Raw genomic sequence first — 17,222 nt, 5'->3', positions numbered from 1 at the left:
GAGACCTGTTTCTCTCAGCAGTAACAGTTGCCTTCTCCATCCCTCCCAACCCTCTGATGGCAGCAAAGGCATCCAGCTCAATTCTCCAGGACTCCTTCCTCAGATCATTGATCTTCTCCTCCTCCTCATCCTCAGACAACTATTATCACAGCAGAAAACAGCTTGGCCCTGATTGCTTTCCAGCCCCTCAACCTTTAGACAACAGATGGCTCCGGAGCTACTGATGTGTGAAGCATTTTCACGCGCCTTAACAACTGCCTTAATTATGCAGCATTGTCATTAGGACTGGACAGGTGATTTAGATCTGAGTATCTGAACCACTTCATCATCCAGCTGTCTAAACTGACACTCGGAACCTGGCAGCTCCAGGAACAGGGATGTTTGCTGAGATAATGTCAAGTCCCAGCTGTCAGAAACCTAACATTTTTAAAAAGCTTACATCCATGGCTGAGAAATTCCCTACAATAACTTTCAGGTGTGAATTTCCCTGCAGTCTGGCTAAATACGATGGACAATTAAAAAAGGCGCAGTTGGGACAGTCTGTATTTGTCCATTAGCATTTGAAGAACTATAAACCATAACTGACCTATCTGTGGACATATATGTGTCTGCAGGCACAGTTATAGGTGCAATGGTGAAACAGGGAAAGCATTAACAGTGTGAAAATAAAACACAAGCTGCTGGAAAGACAAGGATAAATGGAATGGAAAAAAAAATAAGTGGTAAAAGAAAAGAATATAACAAAGCACAAAATTACCACAGAGTGAGCACGCTTAAGAAACGTCATCCCCAGCTAAGTACTTACAAGTAATAGGAGTAGGAATAGGCATTTCTTCTACATATCGACGGCCAGTCAGATGAACAAAATATCCAAAAGGAGAAAAAAAGAAGAACACATAGTTAGATTTATATGAACTCCAGGATTTTTTTCAATACACAAAGTATTTGTGCTGCCTCTCGTACTGAGCTACTTTTCTCCTACACCATTTTCAGGAGCTATACATCAGTGAGGAATGGATACTGAACTGGGGAGAGGAAACACAGGCTGCTCTCCACTTCTGCTACTGACTTGTGTCACCATGAATAAAGCCCCTCACCTCTTCCTTAACTTTGCCATGTCAGTAACACGGGTAATGAGACTTACCTTTGTCTGTAAAGTGCTTTCAGATTTTTGGAATGGAAAGAAATATGTAAGAGCTAGTAATAATTAACAATAAATAGGAAAGTGACAATGCAAGAACACCACAATTTTGGAATATTTAGACAATGAGCAAATTGTGCAATGATAAATCAAGCTTCATCAAACTCTAAAATGCAAATAGTTCATTAACAATTCAAGCATCACTACATATTCATAGGTGATCACTGGGGGTACGCATTAGCTTTCTGCGTCACTGTGATTAAGCATTTTCTATTACAGTTTTTCAACAACATACTTCAGACCATTTTGGTATGTTTTTGAGCGTCGCCACAAAACGAGCCTTGGCAATCAGTTATAATCCCCTTTGATAACTGGGAAAAGGCTTCTCTGAAAAGGCTCTTTCACGGCAGATCTAGCACTTGTTATTACAGATTAACAGCAAGGCACAAGGGAGCCTCGAAAGTAGCAGCTATGGTCAAGACAGGGAAAAACAGTGAAACACAATCCTCAACCTATTGCACAACTGTAAAAGCCCATCCTTGCAGACACTACAAATACTAGGAAGCACTTACAAGTGTAAATGCAGGGTTCAAGTGTTCAAGGAGCACAACTTTCCTAAGCACACAGGGAAAACAGATTCAGCACAGTTACTCTCTGTGCACAATTGCCCTCTTTGCTATGCACACACTGGGTAAAGGACAGTGACTTAGAGATGGCCGAGAGGATTACTCTGAAATGATGTATTTTGTCTGGTGGTGGCCCTTGCTATAAACCTGAAATTCTGGCCAGATTCCCAATATATGCCCAGTTATTTGAATGACACCGATTCCAAGGTACACCTGAATGTGTTTTTGACAGAATGCTATAATCTCCGGAAACTCAGAAATTGTACATGGCATAGCAATGCAACCAGTTGAGGTGTAGGGATTGCCACTGAGCTTCACTGTGAAATTCTGAGCTTCTCTGAATCCCTAAACAAAGGGAAAAATCACAAGGATGTGGAAAATGAGAGCCTACACAGCTGAACCCTCTACATCCCCAAAATTATTCCATTAATTAAACCCTTTTAATACACCAGTGGCAGGTTTCACACAGCACTATCAGCTGTAATTGCTCCGTTGAACATTTTGCTGTACTTTCTGCTGTTCCCCTGTCTCAGTCAGTAGATATATGTGATCACACCAGACTCTTAGTTTTCATTAAAAAGCTGCGTATCCCTCAAGGCTACAGAGGAAAGCACAGAAAGATTTATTCCACAAGGACAGAAAATAAAGGAAGACAAACAAAAGGAGGATTATATTTTGGAATTGGACAGGCCATTTTGGCTGGCCCAAATTCTCCCAAAATATGCAACCTAAAATAAGGACCTCCTAAGGAATATTTCAAAACTAACTTAAAATTGGTCAGTTACAGATCACTAAAAACATGACTTGATCTTAGAACGTATCACACAACCTAAAAACCCTGCCTGTCATCCACCTGAAATACGGACACAGAAGGGACACAGGTCACTGAACGTGCAAACATCCCTATGGTAATTCTATCCTATGGCTTGGGTGTGTTCTGCTCAAGAGGCTTTTGGGTTTTATTTAATTAGTTCAAGGTAATAACCTACATTCTAATCCAGAATAAGGAGCTGAATTTTCATAGAAGGAACTAATCCTAGACCCTACATAGCCCCAAATCTCCTTTTTTGCTACCAACAGCAGTTTAAAGAACTTCTTTTCAGTGCACCCGTGACAGGCTGTCTGATCCTATTTATTCAGTCTTATACTTAAAGGGGTCAGTAGAGGCTTTGTCCGCTCAAACGCACAAGCCTGAAAAGTGTCACATTCTTCACTCCAGGGAAATGAAAGTCACGATTACACCGGAGTTAAAACTGTCCAGATGAAATCAGAACTGACCAAAATCTAATCCTTTTTTTGGGGAAAAGTCAAAGGGTAAACTTATTTTCTCTAGAAAAGAAGTTTACAAATGTCTTGTTGTTTTTGTTTCAGCTTGTTTTTACTAATCAGTCCTGTATTCTCTATTACACAAAAATACTTAACTAATATTAAGGATAAACAAATAAGCTCCGTAGAGAATTAGAAATGTTTTGACACAATAAAAATGAGGTATTTCAAGGTATGTATCTATTAATAAAAGCAAGCTGTATTGCCTTATGTGGGTAAATACACCCAAGTGGGGACTGATCACCAACTGTAAATTAACAGGCTAAATTGCGTTGCAGTAATTTGTGCATCCATATACATATGACGATATGGGAGTCGCAAACATGTAACTCATGTAGCTCATGGGTTCCCAAAACCAACAAAACAAATTTTGTTAATGGTTTTGATTTTAGATACTGTAGGGCAGTCATATTTAAACCAGAAATTTATATATACAAACCCACGATTTTTACATAGATATACACATACAGAAACTCGGCGACCGCAGGGTTCTACTAAAACATTTTAGACAACAAACGCAAAATCAAACCCAAATTTTCCACTGCATAAACATTCTGGCTCGTTTAATTTAGCTTCACATATCTGACTAAACCCTATAAAACATTGGCAGCCCCCAGAAATTTGCCAGTCTCTAGAGTTTTTGCAATATGGTCTATTGAGACTATGAGCAACTGGGTAACACTTGCTCAGGCCTTGTATGTGAAAGGGTCAAAAAGAGTGTGCTGATTTGGTGCATCTCAGAAACAAAAAGTAGCTTCTGATGATCTGTCTAATTCTAATCTCAAACCAGCGTCTGCCTCCTCTTCATGTTTCCTTCTCTTCTGATCTCTCTCCTTCCTTTGCTCTTTGCACTGGTTAACAAAACGCTTCATTCAGGAAAGCCACTACCGTGCCCATTACCAATGAACTATGATGCCCTGAACCATGAACAAATGTCACTGTGATATTTTGCAGCTCCATTTGAAGAAAATGCCTCAAGTTCATCTAATTAAATTATTTTTCTGCATTGTTGCCTTTTGCAAGACCACACTATCTTGTACACAGAGGCATTACCCTTAGTGAACTGAAAAGGGGAACTCTTTTTAAAGGAAGGTTAACGCAAAAATCGAATGCAAGAGCTCAAGCTCCTAACGATTCTGCTTGTAAAACAGAAAGAGAACTTTGTTGTTAAACTGTTCTCTCCAACAAGCGCGAGTTTTCAGCTGTGCTCCTCCAGAAGTTCAAATCAATCTGTGGTCCAGAGGCCTTTCCTTTATAAAAGCTGGTCCCAATCTGCATTAGTTTACAAATGAAATGAGCCTGGCAGGCTTAAGTTAATCTTCATGGACCACTTGTCCATATGCAGCTCTGAGCCTCAATTGGACGTGACTGGTGGTGCCCATGCAAAGGAGACCCAGAACCAAAGCAACCAGCAGGTTTGGCAGCGATGCTGGTGGTGTGCTATGAACATCTAGAGAGAGCCAAACCTCCAAAACCTTTCTGCACTGTTATAGCTTCTAAATGGGAGAAGATTTTAAAGCCGATGAGCAAGTTTATTTCTTATAATAGTGTGTATTCCAGTGGGTAACCTTGCAAATGACAGCAAACAGGCAGAGGGAGAGACAGACTGCAGTAATTCCAACACAAATGGAATGTTTTATCTCTACCAAATTTATTCTTCTTTTTCAAGTAACAACACTCTAGCCAGAAGGTCCAAGACGGAAGCAAAGCAGAAACTTACCTTCTCTTGATGGTAAGCATTGCTCCCAGGAGGATAATAACAAACATCAGAAGACCAGCTATAACTCCGGCCATTTTCACCGTGCTGTCAACTTGTTTTTCTGGTTCCACTGCATTGGAATTCTGGGTGGAAGCTCCTTAAAAGACGGAGGGAGAGGAAGGAGGAGTAAAAAAGAGAATTTGTAGAAAAATGGTGCAATGATCCACTTTAAATATTAATTTGAAAGCCTAACAACATATTTGCAATCAAACTGCAATAGACAATTGTCCATCTAACCAAATCTGCCTTTACTAACGGCTAATGACAGATAATTCAGAGCAGTAATAGGGTGTAAAATCACAGTGTAACGCAACTGACTAATATTTTACCATATTATACCGAAATGGGGAATTTACTCTTCTGAAGCACTCAGCATACACTCAGAAGCAGGAGAACTAATGGCAGTTATAATTTTCACCTCAAATAGCTGAATTGGAGATGCAATCCTTACTCAACGAAATAATGAATGTAAAAATTTGCAGTAACATATCCCATAAAACTACTTGCAGAAACTTTTTTTTCTTCTAAAATCAGAACACATGTGTATTTCTCACTATATTAGAGGCCTTGCTTTTGTACACATACAGTTACAATTATGCATGTAACAAGCATTAATCCAACACACAGAGCACCCTCCACATCATCTAATGTATTCCGTGCATGAGTTCTTCTGCAGCCCAGGCAAGACAATGTAATTTCTATTTGAAATATTTGGGTTTTTAAGAGTAAAGCCTACACACCTAAAAATAAAACATATTTAAGAACATTATTTGCACAGCATTTCTTCTTTTACTTCCTTCTGACTTTAAGGGTCTTTTGCCCCTGCGATAACTGAGGAGGGTCTTGCAGAATGCCACCCTCTCCGCTGTTGCTGGGACTACTTGTATAGTGCTTATTAGATACCTTAGCACTGTGGACTTCACTACTTGCTGCACAGAATTTTTCCAGATATAACTTAAACCACGGTGCTTGATTTAGAAAGCCCCACAAGATTTAAGCTGTGGCTCCTCTGAAGACTAAGCCTATCTTTATTATATTCCTGATATATTTAACTACTCCTAAAAATATCACCATCGCATTTGATGAAGTTAAATGAATTCATGTTACATAAGATCATAATCTTATCTTGGACTTCACCTTTGCTGTTGGAGTCAGCCAAGTCTTCCTCTACCACTTAAACACAGTAGGAAAAGGGAATCAAAGGTGAGAACAGAGTGCTGTCATCAGAAGACCGTAATGTTTTGCTCTTTTAACAACTCTGTGTTGCTGACCTTCAGGAAAAGCTGAATCACTTCTGTTTGTAAAGTCAGCTGCTTGGGGAGATAATATTCAGTCGAGTCCATTTGTTGATGAGACAGTAGAAAGCCTCACTGGGTTATTCTTTTGCCCATTTGCCATGTATTAAACTGCATATGCTTTAAAAGATCTCTGTCTGCAAGGGTGAGTCCCACTGGTTACCACGATCAAATCATATAACTGAATATAGGGCTCTCTGCTATGTTCTGGATAGGGCCTTAGCTGATGGACTTCCAGGGATGAGGATCCGACCTTGAATAAAGTGTTATATTCTCCTTTCATCATACCTTGAAGAGTACACATCAAACAATGATACAATGAATGCAAAACATGGAAACTCACCACATGCAGCGATAAAAGTATGATTTCACTTTCCCTACAGCTAAGCTGTTAATCTAGTTTGCCACAGCAAAACACAATATTTACCGAGCAAAAGTGCTGGTTGTTTGAAACACACATGTAATTTTCAGCTTTTTGTCCCTGACAACTCTACTGCTCTGCTGCATCCACCAATTTTCCCATTGAGTTAAGAGTTCACTGGTAACTTCTGTGCACGCATGTCTGAAATGCATTAGTGGGGCTCCTGAGTGTGAAAATAAAATAATGTATCAGTTGCATATTACCGTCTTTATTTGACAACATCTCTTACAATCTTGGATCAAGTCTGCCCAAGAGGTGAGCTATATGCTATCATACAGGCAATCCCGAAACTATCACACAAGAAAGTAAATGATAAAGGTACATTTTTTCCCTGAAAATGGCTAAAACTCTATTCGTTTGAAGTGCAGCTCAGAAGTACTCCAAATTATCCTTCACTTGAGTTGCAGTTACTCCTATGACCCTAAATAACAGGTGTTGGAAAATGGTTTTCTACCACAAACAGCACAGTCAGACCCCCTCCATTTTTGTACCAACTGAATACCCTGATGAATTGCGAGCCATGTTAAAAAAAAGAAATTAAGAATTTGCTGTCAACTCCATCCTCTGATCCACTAGATCGGTTTGATTTTGCCAGGCTGTTGCTTGTTACTACAGGCAATGTGTGGTCAGTGTATTTTTAGCTGATATTTCCCATCCCCTTGTAGACCACTGCAGTTCTAGAAAGAGAATAAGGGCTTATTATCCATCCTGACACCTACACACGGTGGTGACTGATTCACTCGAATCTTCTGTGTAACTCTTTCTATCTGTCTTGGCAAAGGCCAACAATTCCTTTAGGCTGCTAGTCCAACCTATTGTAAGTTGTCTCAGCTAATAGCGCCTAGGAGTTGATAATATGACAGCGTTGGTAAATTCCTGGGTCTTGGATTCTTAAAGCTTTGCAATGAAACATGATTGCACAAGTCCCTTGTTTTTCTGCCGTTCTGGTGTACTTGCCTTGTAGATGTCTAAATCTGCTATGGTTGCTTGTACTCCCACCTGCACCACCACCAGCCGTAGGTAAGGGGAATGGTTCTGTTCTGGCAGAAGGAGGTCTGTGAGCTGTTACTGCACTTGCAGAAGATGACTTCTCCTGCTCCTGAGAGTAACACTTTTTAAAAATTCAGTTTTGCTTCTCTCCTTTACCAGCATGCAGGCAGATCCAAAATCCTCAGAGCACAGATGCCCATAAAAACCGCTCAGATGGCCACTTCGTACAAATGTCTTTACATACATGGAAAGCTCTGCACTACTATACTTGAGGGGCCACCCTTTTCTTTCTGAAAAACAATGTTTATATACTGCTGACATTAAAAGGGAAAGAAAATAAACTATAACCATATTTTCTAGTAGTTACTTCCACCACATTTCCGGGAATAAATTGTTCCTCAGAACTGAAGCTGGATACTGGAATAATAGGATATAGACCAGGTCACCACTGTTATTACTGTGTGTATTTCAGTGGCACCCAGAGCCCCCGCTAAGGCCAGGACCCCATTACACTATACTAACACAAAGCAGGACAATTTTCTGCCCTAAGCTTACTTTCTTAATAAGGAAGGCAAATGATAGAAGACAGTGCCAGAGAAGTAAAGACTGTAGATCCCTTGACTCCCTATCTGTGCACTATCTACTAGACCAGGCTGCTACTTTCAGCGATATACATTTACATACTGTACAAAATACACTTTCCCAGAAGCTTGACCAGTGGCATGAATCTGACTTTCACAGGCATCGGCATTCACCCAGCGCTCCATTTGACATTCATAGCTACTTCAAGATTTTAGTCCTTTCCCACGGACCTAATTTACTTTGCTTTTTCAACCCCTTTCAAGATTCCCAGAGATCCAGCATCCTGCAGTGAGACAGAACACATTACATGCAGCACATTCATGGGAGATGCTGCAGAGATGCCAAGAGAGCAGAGCAGGGGCAAATGCGTTCTTTCCCAGGGCCATCTGCCTCATCAGCCCACGACAAGTCAGGTTTATGGATCATCAGACACTGATTTTTTTAAATTTTTTTTTTAACACACTCACAGGCACCCAAGGTCTAATCCAGCTGTCTTGCTGGGGATTCACAGATACGTAAATCCCAGCCGAGTTCAGTAAGGCGCAATACTGGAAGCATGGTTTCATACTGTGCCAGTTCCTTGTGGCTTTCAACCTTTTAAATTCCTCCTTGCTTCAGATCATGGTTAAAGCTGGCCCTGCAGTGGCTGATAATTTAAGGACAAGAATTTGGAAATCCAAAATTAATTTCACTATAGAATGCTGCCATTTGTACTCCAGAGTTAAATCTTTCAGCAGATTTCTTCAGCTGAAAATGTTTCTGTCCACAAGGAAGAGATGACATGTTTAGCTACTTTGAGCTGGGAGATGGTTTGCAAGTGATTCCAACAGCCTAAAGTCAAGTTTTTGCCAATCATAACTAACGAGGAGAACCTTCTCAAAATGCTAAGTGAAAAATCATCCACTTACCAGCGAGCATTTATACATAGAGCTATACACTCCTAGAGCGATATTCGTATGTACTTCAAATCCTCTTAAAGCTCATACAAAGTAAGTGATAAATTATGTTATTTACTTTATAGATCTGGAAAGATGAAGGATATGCCTTTGGCATCACAGGCACCCAACAGCAGAGCTGAGGACTGACACCCTGTGGCAATTCCATCAGACCACGCTACCTCTCACAGATGGGGACGGGGGGGATGGAGCGAGAAACAGCAATGGCAGCTAAGTGAAAGATACCGTGGCAATCTTTCACCCAGCTATTTCTGCACAGGTATCTTATTTGAAAACAATAAGGCACCAGATATAATGTGACCTTCTCTGGGGAGGTGGCACACTGAAGACATCCAGGAAAGAATGATTATCGAGTGCGTGTAGCTAAGCAGGATTGATAATGCAGGTTTCTTCTATAAAACCTATTTCACAAACTGTAATTTGAAATGTTCTTTATCTAAAGAAGTAACTTCAATATTGCATTGAAGAGATGTAACTGACAGGAATTCAAAAGAGCCATAGGCAGGAGGAAAAGACGGGTATTTATGGGAGATTTCCAACTGGCGAGGCATAAAGAACAAAGTCCTGCGATGGAAGTGGCACCACAATCATCAGCAGCCGTGGGGGCAAGAAAAAGGCAGTGCAAGTGTAAACGAGGGAGGGTCAAAATGAAAGAGCAACACAAGTAACGGGAGGTTCAGCCACGGCCAGGTGACAGGGAAGACCCAGAAAGGGGACAAGTCGGTCTGGCAAAGACTAGGTTTGGCTTCAAATTTGCAACACCTAAGAATGCAACTTCTTCAGACAGAAAGTCACTCTTGAAACAAAAAACCAATCCGAAAAATTACTTCAAAGCATTATTTAACACAGAAAAAAAATAATGAAAAATAATGGGTTCAAAGTCATTATGAGTTAAAATGAGCTGCTGAATCAGAGTGATTTCTTTGCAGCACACAATGACCAGGCAGCATGCTGAATGTAAAATTTCCTAATAGACCTGGAGACTTATTTTCAAAAGACAGTTATTCTCAGATCACTTGTAAACACAACTTCCTCTTCTTTTTCTTTTTTTTTCTGGTGCTTTCTACACGAGCGGCCCATAAATGATTAAAGCATCTCTGCATGTGGAAATGTTTTCCCTCATGTTTTCAGATCCTGATTACATCCATACCTTAGAAACCTGGTCTCCGATATGCAAACACAAGGGCAGACAGGTACCTCTAAGAATTATATTGTTGAAATAAAGGTGGAAGGGCACCGTTTCGCATCTTGATCCGGAATACCTGTCAGCCAGCACTACCCAGCTGGCTGCATGCATGGGTTGTGGAAGACAGGCTAGTTTGCAACCTTCGGTGGTGTATACCAGAGTACTGGGACTGAAAAAGAAGCTATGCACGATGCCGGTGCTTCTGCGTATCATAAGCCAACACAGTGAAACAGCTCATCAAATCTGAAAGACAGATCCCGCTTTGGCTATTTCCTTGTTGTAATTCATTAAAAAAAAAATGAATACAACCACTAGTATCACTACACATAATGTCACTACACCAATTTTCCGCCTCCAGTTCTTGAAGACTGCAAACAGCACATGCTTAAGACTAAAATGAGACATTCTCATTTCTTTAAAAAAGCTCAAAAGAAATGGAAAGAATGATGAGAGCCAAAAGCTTTCAACCACATTCTAAGCAGACAGCGCAGCAAAATAAAGAAGTCCCGGAGAGAAAGACAGACCAGAATTTATATGAGGGATTACCAGGCACACAGGTTGAATGTGTAGGAGGATGAGGGTAAATACACAGCGAGGAATCAAGATTAGCATTACTAAACTGAATGAGAATTAAAAAATAGCAGTAAGAGAATAATTGATTCTGGAGATTCCAGGCAAATCCACCACAAAGGCTTTTCTTTTCTCCTCCTGTTTTTCTTCCTCTCTTTTCAGAACAGAAGCACTTAATTTGTGCTAAAGGCAGATATAGGGCCCCCAAGAATGAGAAAGGTTATTACATTTACTTGAAAGAAGAGCTCGGATAAAGAGCAGCTGTTGTGATGCCTACAAGTGATGCGATGGTTCAGAGGGTGATAGCATGTCTCCATTTTAACGCTCCACTTTTGCAGAGCTGTTTAGAAACTAGCTTGAAATTATAAAAATGGAAAACAAGTAAAATTCCCATTATCACAAGTTCAACTCTAGAGATGTGACTTAATTTTTGTACGGTCTTAAACAGACACAGGGAGATCAGTACAGGAAAAACCTTACAGTGCATGGCAATGCCATGGATGTATAACAGATTCGTTGCACCCTACGAACAAACCCTAATTAACCTTTGCACCAGCCAGTCCCCTCTAAGCAGTGACTCTGCTCTGATCATGGTTGTCATTAAAAATCCACAGCCACACCAGCTGCAGAAATTACAAAACCAGTGAGCCAAGTCCAGAGGTGGGTGTAAGATGAACACTGAAGTAAGGCCACCTTTTGAGCCCGGCTGGTCAAAGGTGCTGTAAGTACCACGGTGGCCTACAAAAACCATGCCCGGTAAGACCTTACCCTCAAGCTGACGGAGCAGCACACAAAGGAGGATACTCACCATTTTACAGTAAAAAGGGAGTCATGTGGCCAACGCGTTAGGAAGTCTGAATACACAAGCTCTACGTGTGCTGCATAAAATACTGGGAAACCTTCTGTACTTCGCCAATTGAAGCAGCACTTTCAGGTATGTCTTGAATGAAGATTTTTCTTTTCCTCCACAGTGGTTTTATGAAACAATCTCTTTCACATCTACCTCTCTTGTTACGTTGTCACATATTCTAACACTACCATATAGTTTTTTAAGTGTCCAGTTCCTGAAAGAAACTCAGAAGCTAATGCATTAATAATAACCCCGATTCTGAATATTGGCTCATTGAAAAAAATCTATTTAAGGAAACAGAGACATACCGTATTTGTAATAGCCTCGGGTTTGTCGTGCCTTTGGAAGTGCTATTTAAGGACACTGATAATGATAATCTGTTTATGAAAGACTTTTGAAGTGATCCACAGTCCCTGACCAGCAGCTGTTACACCTTAGAAAGCATCTCCAGATACCAGGAAATGGAGAATCACAGAATCAGCGAGGTTGGAAGAGACCTCTGGGATCATCGAGTCCAACCTTTGAAGAAATACTGACTGCCCAAGTAGGTTGGTGTAAGCACAGGAAGGTTAGGAACATGCAACACTGCTGTCCTCTGAAATGTCAGAGCCCTCCTCCAGCTCCAGCTGCCCCCTCCTCTGCCCCATCTCAGCCCCTGTGCACGAGGTTGCAAGGGACATTCAGACAGTTCTTCCTGCAAACCTTCAAGCAGAAGAGAAGGGAAAATCCAACTCTGAATTTCACAAGCGAGTCATCAGGCATTGCTCCTTGTGTTAAAACTAAATAAACTGAAACAAATCCTTTCTGATTTGACCCTCGCTTGTGGCTCTAATGTCCTACTACTGCCTTTTTTTTCCCCCCTTTGCCTGGCTACCGGTTCATCTGCAAACAAAGGTGACTGCCCAACCTACCAGCCACAGCCACAGCACATGGCCAACAGCATCCTTTCACACCAGGCAGGTGCTGTAAGGGGACGACAGCCTCCAGAGCACTTCAGGTAAATCCTCGTCTGCTCTGATTCCAGGAGGACTTGGCTCACACAGCGATAATCATTTTTATTCTGCTTTTTCTAAAGACCCTTCTTTTCTGAAGCGACCCAGTGTATCCCAGCAGTGGGTGCTTTGAATTAGAGGTGATATTTTCAGTCTACTGTTGCTAATCTACCCCAAATTTTACCTTAAACACTCTGCCTCTCCCAGCTTCTCCCCTCCCACTGCTTATTTTAACTGGGGAGCCCAAGATTAGGGTCTGTCAGCACAGCAGAGCTCTAGAGTAGACAATGTCCTCTAGAAACTGGGCTGAGGTTAGCAAACTCGGTTCACTTGTGGCCTCATCCAGTTTTGCACCAGGTTCTTCACTAATTCAAAGTTGGTTCATTAGCTCCCTGGGTTACGGAAGCCCCTAAAGTCAACATTTTAAATCCCTCTAAGTAAGCTTTGATACCAAATATGGTGAAAATAAAGATGCTCACTGAGTTAAGCGAACATCCACATGCCAAGAAGTTTGAGTTGTCTGCTCAGCAGGGAATATTTTTCAGTAACAGCAATGTAAGCGTGTCTGTTATTAACAATTAATTATGGTGATACACAAACTTGTGCTAAAAAATAACTTTTAGAAGGCAGAAATTTGTTTAGGGGAAAAGAAAAAAAAACATTTTCATGCATTCAACTTAAAAAGTGTGATAAAACCCTCTGAAATAAATAGCACAAAACAGAATAAACCTGTCAAAGGAATAACATGCCAGTGTATTAGAAGACAAAAACGCAATAACAAACAGATTTGAAGTGGGATTAGATCTGTTTAAAAAATACATTATCTGTCTACAAAACCAGAATGCATTTCAGAAGACAACAGAGCCCTCTTAAATGAATTTCAGGTAGCGAGAGCTATTAAATGGACAATTTTCATATGCAGCAAAACTGTGTGTGAACAGTAGGAATTTTTTCCTCCTAATTGTCCATTGTTTTTTTGCCATCTCCCTGCTGTGATTTCACTGGTCAACTTTCAGACCCAGGTTCATTTCTGAGGTCTCGAGATCGTTAAGCACTCATCTCTCAGGAAGGTCCCTTTTTCAGTGCTGATGCACCACAGAAAAAGCAGGACCACTTCTCTCAACCTTAAAAGCATTTGAACTTCACAGTAATCCCAGTACCTTTTGCCCCTGTATCACTGTACCTGCCCTGATGTACCGTTAAAATAATTCTTGGCTGAGGAAGTCATAGTTAGATAGGAATATAACCATGCAGCACTGGCAGAGGAACATTCCTACAAAAATTTAATCCATCCCAAAACTGAGAAACCAACCCTCGTCTCCCCCCCCTTTCATATTAATCACATGTAACTCTGTCACATCCCACTAAGTCATTCTATACACATCAGGCTAAAGTAGAAGAAACCATTTCCACACGCTGACGGGATTTCCTCTCTATATTTAAATTTTCTGGAGTAACATGATGGTACTGGTCCCAGTGTTATACACAATGAGGCAAGTTTATGACACACAGACCTTCAAGTTCATTCTGATGGAAACTGCAAAACCCTTGAGAAGTTCTGACTCCCCCCACTAGTGATCTGTGAATGACTTCACACAGTGCTACTGAGGCTCAATCCTGCAACGTCTCCGATTCCAGCAGATGTTTCTATACAAAGGACTGACAGAATCTAGTTTTCATTTTCCTGTCATCATTTCTTCAACAGCAGGACTCAGCTGCCTAAGAGAAAGTGTAATGATCAGCCCCAGAAAATGCCATAGCTACTTTAATTCAAAAATGCAAGGTCATCTCCATGCATGCTCAGGGAGATATTCAGCCTTTGCAGAGGGCCAGCAAGGCATCCATGGGGCTCTTCAGTCACGCTCAAGTGCTCCTATGAAGATTTAAGTGGTGTTTGGACCTCCAGATGACCCTCTGCACAGGCGTGTATTCACTTCAGTGCACAAGGGGTGCCACGTAAGGAGTGCCCCCTTCATCCTGCAGTTCGAATAACTGTAAAAGTATTTTCCCATGCACACCAAATATGAAACAAGAAGTCATGAAGGTGCTCAGACTTCTGGAAGTTTGGACAGTTTTCCTTTTCCTGAACTGATAATCACCTGTGCTCAAGAGGCTGGGCGGGTTTTGCGTGGTCACCTGTTGCCTACCTATTACTGCTAAGAACAAGCAAAATCGTTCCCAGGCAGCATGCACAAGAAAAAAAAAAGGAAAAAAATAAAAATGTACCTCATAATGACTATTAAAGTTCCATTCTTTCATTTGCAAGAACTCACATTTTAAAGAAAGACGAAATGAGTATCAGGAGATAAGGAAGCATTAATGAGCCCTCTGCCTTGGTTTCAATTACACTGTGAAATTAATTTAATGCACTTTAAGAATACAGGAGGTAATCGTGCTCTGTTGGTAAGAGGTTGCAATTTTCTCTAATGAAGTGTCAATATAAATATGTTGCTTTAAGACAGGGAGAACAAGTCAGTTAATTCGGAAAGAACAGGACATATTAAAACAAATGCTATCAAGGAAACCAAATGGCAAAACTAATAAATAAACTGGCTGATTGAAAATTATATGGCAGAGAGTTGGTAAATTGGGGTTTAATTAGAAACTTATTTTTAAAGAGTGTTTTATGCTAATGATATGCATCCAAGTGACTAATGCTGTGAAAGACAACAGTAACTTAAAAAAGAGGAGTAGCCGATGTGAGGAGAGATGTTTATGGCTGGAAGTGGTAAGAAATCTGAGACCAATGAACCTGAAAATAAATACAAATGCAGATACAAAAGGTTAATAACGCTTGTGGATTTAAAACATGCTGGCAAAGTGTGAAATGGCCACGCGGACTGGACAAACGCAGAGAGCTTTCTGAGGGACTGCCCAGTGTCACCACAGCAAAGGCTGATGATGAGTCCCTGCCACCAGCCCTTCCCACCGGCATCAGCCAGCTCTTATACTGAGACACTGGATGGAAGGAAAAGAGCTCAATAGATGTGCTTGCCTGGGTGAGTATCTACTAGCTCTGCTCTGGAGGATGCACTGCTGGTGTCACGACCAAGTGCTTTGAAATGCTGAATCCCCCCACCCAACATTTAATAAGCCAATACACAAAGATTGGGGAGATCTTTCTTGTGACCACAAGAATCAAGTTCATCTAAACAGGAGCACCACGCAGAAAACTGTGCAGAAGCGTGCACCAGAGGGAGAGAGGAGCAGCAGCTCCTGTGTGGAGCTGAACTGAACAGGGGTCGATCTGAACAGTCTATTTCTTGCTAAAAGGGGAGGAGAGAAAACTAGAAATCTCCAAAATTCTCTTTAATAGACTAAAACACTTTTTAAGGAGTTGCCTACTTTCATTTTCTTGGTTTTGAGGCAATGGGACATACAAAGCAAATTGCCTCCCAGCCTGCTGAAGTAGCGACAGTGGAACAGCCTCATGCATCTCTCAAGTAATTAAAGCTACTCAGCTTCTGAGCAGGTGCCTTGCAGCAACACCCAAGATGTGTTGTAATCCCCCAGTAACACACTGCCTAACACATTTTATTGCCTAATTACTCCCACACTCACATTTAGTGCCCTTGTTAATCCAGTACTTCAAGAGAATACTTGCCTTGCTTAAACATGTCTTGATCCTAATCTTCCTGTCACTGGTGTAAATCAGAACTCATTTCACTCACGTTAATGGAGCTACTGCAGTGTCAGATGTCTAGGAATGGAAAAATTAGGCCTATATCCCAAAATGAACATTTAGTCTGGCACCAGTAGTATGTATTTATTTTCTTGCGTCAAAACAAAATATGCTTTTTCTCTGGTACCAACTCAAAGCGGAGCTTTTAAGCTGTCAATGCTGAGATTAGCTCTGACTCAAAAAGTTTTTTTTTTTCCTGAATCTTATTAAAGACACCACAGCGGTAGCTTTGCTAGCAGCTCTGATGATTTCGTTCAAGGCAGACTACAGGTTCGCTCGTTCTATCCTAGAAAGACAACGATGCGAATAAAGGCGAATACAGGGCAATGCCATTAAAGATAATCAATATAAGGAGTAGACAGAAGATAGCACAGACACAGTAGGTCATCTAGAACATCCCAGCTATCAGCCTTTGATCAGGTCACAACGTAATTATAGTTCTGTGAGTGTCTCTGTCCATTGCCGCGCAGCAGAGAGAGGGCAGAGATGACTCCCCTCTTCAGGGGCTGGCGTGTGGAGTGGCTGAGTCCTTCTGTTCTTATGGAGTTAATGTATGGTGGGAATTCAGCCTCATGACATATGGAAACCTGAAACTATGGGAAAGCTCCAAACCACAGAACCACATTGTTCAGCTATTTCTCAGCTGCTTATACTTCACAGGTGCCAGCAATGGGAGATACTGTTATGTTATCAAGACTACAAATTCCCTTGTGATGCTACCTTGCCTGTGAGCTGCAGGCAATACCGTACCTTTGAAGAGCTAAAAGTGCATAAAATTAGCTACAGCTGTGCATATTCCAGTGTCCTTGCTAATGGTCAGGCACTGAGAAATACAACATTGCAATT

At 41.1% G+C, this 17,222-nt stretch overlaps 1 protein-coding gene across 1 annotated transcript in view; it reads right to left on the bottom strand.

The window, feature by feature from the left end:
• The window catches only part of PTPRT (protein tyrosine phosphatase receptor type T), a 451,382-nt gene that overhangs the window by 62,841 nt on the left and 371,319 nt on the right, over positions 1–17,222 (bottom strand). Inside the window, exons 14-15 of the mRNA XM_068419550.1 lie at positions 4,814–4,949; positions 806–835 (exon numbers count right to left, since the gene is read on the bottom strand). Of these exons, the coding sequence (XP_068275651.1) occupies positions 806–835; positions 4,814–4,949 (166 nt within the window). The remainder of the gene's footprint in view (positions 1–805; positions 836–4,813; positions 4,950–17,222) is intronic.

This window comes from Nyctibius grandis, chromosome 28, assembly GCF_013368605.1.
Source record: "Nyctibius grandis isolate bNycGra1 chromosome 28, bNycGra1.pri, whole genome shotgun sequence".
NCBI classification, from domain to species: Eukaryota; Metazoa; Chordata; class Aves; order Nyctibiiformes; family Nyctibiidae; genus Nyctibius; species Nyctibius grandis.
This window is presented reverse-complemented; position numbering and strand designations above follow the sequence as displayed.